Below are 4,470 nucleotides of genomic sequence, written 5' to 3'. Positions count from 1 at the left end.
CTCTGGATGGTGGCCTGGAGCTCCTCCAGCTGGCATGTCAGAGACCCCAAAAGGGAGCAGACCCCACAAGGGGAGGTGGCTATGCTCCTGGGCCCCAGAGCCTGAAAAAGCAGCAGGCAGCCCCTGCAGCCAAGAGCCAGGAGCTCTGTCTGCCTGGAGCTTGGAACCATGGGCTCCATCTGTATGATGGTCTCTGAGGTGCCGGGGGGGGGGCCACAGACCCTGAGGGGACCCTCGGGGTGCGGGTGTGCCCATCCACATCATGCCTCTGGTGCGCTGACTGTGGCTGGGACTGTTTACCCTGGGGGGACTCGCAGGCACGGCCTCGGGCCCTCCTGCGCAAACTCCGGTGCTAACTCGTGTGCTGGGCCTAGGAGTGCACCTGTTTGCATGGCCTATGCGCAAGGGCAAGTAAAATGCATTTGGGCAAGTAAAATGCATGTAGGTCCTGATCCAACAAATAGTACATAAACACTGGCTTGCTTAAGTCAGAAGGACATGCTTAATTTTTAAGGTTCTGCTCAAGTGCCTTGCTGAGTCAGGGTCTTAAAGATGGCATAAAGGAATAGCTTTGCTGCCCTACAGGACTGCAGATAGGTCAAGGAATGTCCCCCCTCCTAGACCAGTGTAGCTGTCCTATACCAGCTGCTCCTTGGAGGTCCATTGGTGTGCACTGGGATCAGCAGAGGCTATGACTGGAGCCTGGCACACTCCACAAGTCTTTGTAGCTTGCACTAAAATCTGAACGACTCCATTTCCCAGGTACATCCAACAGAAATGTTGTGTACCTGGTGATCCAACCCCTGGAGTTTGACCACTTGATGTGCCAAGCCAAAGGGTCTTCTCCCTATAATCTTGCTCTTCATTTTATCAGTTTGTTCACTATATATAATTTGTGTAGGTATAAAAGGGAGGGAGAGACGAACAGACGAGAGAAGGTTGATGAAGAAGATTGAGATTTCCTGTTTCCTGGTCATAAGGTTTTAAATGCACCTTAGTTCATTTTTTACCCACTGAAAAATAAAGAAACTTCTTGACAGCATCTTTGAGTCTTTCTTATTCTAATACACCTGTTTGAAGGGAAGTCTATGGAACAGGAGTCTATCAAACTTGGTATTGTATTCTTACTTTAGATGCCCATTTATGGAAATAGCAGGGTAATAATTTTCAGTAAAGAAGTTACTCTCCTCCTGTTCACAGGATTCCTATGAGTGGATGATTAAGCACACAGCTCTGTCAGTGCTATGGTATTAGCAACCCTGAAAATGACTGGCTCGTCTCCCTTTCAAAGCTTCTAATAGTCTGATTTCTGTCATGGTTTAGCTCAGTGTGTTTCTTCTTCATAAAGTATGCAACTTATTCCTTCACTATCTCTATTCTGAACAGGTCTTTTTTAGGAGCATGACAATCAATGCAGTGAGAGGATTTCCGATGAGCGCAGCCATGTTTCTTGGATATGAACTTTCACTCAAAACAATAAGAGGAGTCCAAGCTGACATCAATCCTTGACATCCAGGTCAGCTTCATGAGGACCTTCCAACACTATTAACATTAGAGAATGGAACTTCCTGTAGAAGTTATGGTTGGTGTAAAATTTCTGAGAAGCAAAATGACTACTAAAGGAACCAAATCTGAATATTTAGGATCCTGTCTTTGAAAATCTAGGCCAGGGTGACTTGGTGAAAGTCACAGTAGATCTCAAAAATACTTTGCTCCCTCTTTTTCATTCTAGGGTGCAGACAGAAGTTAGGTTGTTCACATAATCGCCCCCCGAAAGTACTTTACAGACATGCCATGACACGTGCATGGCTGCAGAGTTCTTTTTAAAGTGGCCAATTGCACAACAAATTAGCCCTCATCAAATGAGATATCAAATGAAGGAGGCCCACTTCAGAGGATATTAGGGAGTTTTGTGTTCCCTAGGTTAATTTGTCACACAATCAGGGCTGAACTCTGGACTGATGCAACCCAGCCCTGCCCCCAGGAGTTGTCAGCAGGAAGGGAGGGTGAGGGAGAAGTGAGCTACCAGCTAGGGTATGCCCTTCCTGAGCTGGGGGGGAGGGATCAGAGCCCCCTGCCTCATGGCCTCCCTCCCAACCCTCCCTTCAGCTCAGGTGGGGCAAACCCCAGTGGGCAGCTTGTTTCCCTCCCCCATCCTTTCCTGCTGACAGCCCTGGAGCTGAGGTGGGGAGACAGGGCTGGGAGAGAGGAGTTGCTTCTTGGCTGCAGTAAAGTTCAGTTCCACCCCCAACCCTCCACCCAACAGGTGAACATCTTTTGGGTTGGGGGGGAGGATGCTGTAAGTCATGGTGCTTTATGTAAAGTGCCATGAGTTATAGCAGGGACCTGTGTGTCTGTCAGTACCTACAGAGTCTGATTATTGTGAATCAGAAAGGGAAACTTGATGAGAAAAAATGCCTGCCCTGTTCTTATGCAATGTAAAGAATGATGCTCATTAAAATCCCCATTCATTGACCCTTACTCACCTCCATCAATCTCAGAGCTACAAGACTGAAGTCTAGTAAAGTATCTGAATTATCACATCAATTTCACTCTTCTCTTCCTAAATAGAGGATCACTGCCAAAGAGCAATACTAAGAGTGTATTTGGGGAAGCAAAAGTTCCAAGCCTGTTCTGCTGTTGTGTGTGTGGTCTATTATAAATCTTTCTTTTTTTGTTTTAAAAGTGTCATCAAGAAGACCAGACCAGTGTCTTCCTTCCCGGAGCTAAATCAACGGTGTGGAACTGATGAGAGCCTCATTGGTGCTGGCATACGATATGCCCTGAAGAGCCCCATCAACATAGTTTTCTCTCCTTTTTGTGGACCTAGTCAATGAAGAGCGAGCTACAAATCTGCACCAGCTAAATCCAAATCCAAATCCAAATCCAAAGAACATTCTGTTCCTGAAATCTTTCTCTCTGAAGTCCTAAAGCACCTTAACAATTAATACTGTTACCTGGTTGTGATCTAGCCCTCTGCCAGTAATATGTGTTGCCAGTGAGCCAATGGTGAAACATATTTCCCCCTGACAGCATAAGCAGTCATTTGTTCCCAAAGGCTGGCAGCTGGTAACACTAGACTTAATGTTGTGTCCTTTCTATACATCATGCTCTTGACACATCATCTCCAAGAATGTAGGGCTTCTCTTTTTGTCAACAAAGATGTTTCACCTCCTTAGGTATCAAAGGAAAAATAGCTTATACCCTGTAGTTCTGCATTCCTTCCAAATCGTAGTTTGGATCCCAGGGACAAAAAAACTGGTGATCTATCCTTGTCTTTTGAGAACATTGTGCTACATCACACCGTTGCCAGAAGAGTTTGATGTGATTTCCTACAGTCTTTTCTCAAGAAAGGATTTGGAGGGCTTCAGTAACATTAGGAGGGCACAGACTGAGGGAAGTTCCGTGGGAAAGCTACGGGAATGCTTACTACTGTCTCTGATTTGCTAGTCAGTGCTATTAGTCCTCGTCTTTCATGAGCACCACATTTGATACACTTTGTTCTCTGCTTTCCCAAAATTTACCTAACTTTCTTTATAGACTTCTTTTACTCTACCTCACCATATACACTGATTGATAGGCCATGCAAACAAACGCCAACTCCTGCAGAACTTGCATTGCTTTTGATGGAGGTTCTGGTTGAGTAGGGTCTATAGGATGAGGCCCAAAATATTTTCTCTAAAGCACTGGCTTGGCTTCAGACCTGCTGCCAGCAGGTCTAATCCCATTTACAGCAACAGATGTCAGCATGAGATCTTAATTTGCTCTTCTGTGTCCATAGCCTCCTGTCAAGGTCTTGTGTCTTTACACTGCTGTGTCTAACTTGTAAAAATCTTCATGATGTCTTTCCTAAGGGGCAAGTTTCTGGTGCAGAAAATAGAGTAGCCACGGCAGACAAATGCAAGGCTTTTAATGGTACCCGTAGGTAGCAAGAGTGAAGTTGTGGGACCAAGATAGAGAGAGCAAAGGGACACCGTGTTCTGCAAGAAGAGCTGGGAAGGCCACTGTAATATGGAAGGTGCATAGTTTGCTCAGTCCTGTCTTTGAGCTTCTCCTGTGGGAACGTATAGACAGAAAAGTAGCAACTGTAACTCAGAGTGCTGAGGGAATTAGCAGAGGTCATTGCGGGACACCTGGCACAGCTTTATGAACACTCGTGGTGCTCTGGCCAGGTGCCAGAAGACTGGAAAAGGGCCAATTTGGTAACCATTTTCAAAAAAGGGAGGAAGGAGGACCCAGGAAACTACAGGCGCATTAGTTTTACCTCAGTCCTGGGGAAGCTCTTTGAGAAAATTACCCAGGTGCACATCTGCAAGGGGCAAGCAGGGGAGTAGTTGCCCCTAAGCATACAACATGGGTTCATTAGAGGCAGGTCCTGTCAGACCAACCTGGTGGCCTTCTATGACCAGGTCACAAAATCCTTGGACACCACATGTGTCGCAGTGGATGTAGTCCTTCTGGACTTTAGGA

At 46.2% G+C, this 4,470-nt stretch overlaps 1 protein-coding gene across 4 annotated transcripts in view; it reads left to right on the top strand.

Moving 5' to 3' along the window:
• The window catches only part of SLC25A48 (solute carrier family 25 member 48), a 39,791-nt gene extending 35,713 nt beyond the window's left edge, over window positions 1–4,078 (top strand). For all 4 annotated transcript variants that reach the window (XM_019506255.1, XM_019506251.1, XM_019506254.1 and 1 more), the window contains 2 exons: window positions 1,387–1,516; window positions 2,687–4,078. In XM_019506255.1, the coding sequence (XP_019361800.1) occupies window positions 1,387–1,509 (123 nt within the window). In that variant the 3' untranslated portion in view covers window positions 1,510–1,516; window positions 2,687–4,078. The remainder of the gene's footprint in view (window positions 1–1,386; window positions 1,517–2,686) is intronic.
• The last annotated feature ends 392 nt before the right edge of the window (window positions 4,079–4,470 follow it).

Source organism: Gavialis gangeticus, unplaced genomic scaffold, assembly GCF_001723915.1.
Source record: "Gavialis gangeticus isolate Ggan-Ray unplaced genomic scaffold, GavGan_comp1, whole genome shotgun sequence".
In the NCBI taxonomy this organism is placed as follows: Eukaryota; Metazoa; Chordata; order Crocodylia; family Gavialidae; genus Gavialis; species Gavialis gangeticus.
Note: the sequence above shows the minus strand (reverse complement) of the source record. Positions and strands in the feature narration are given on the sequence as shown.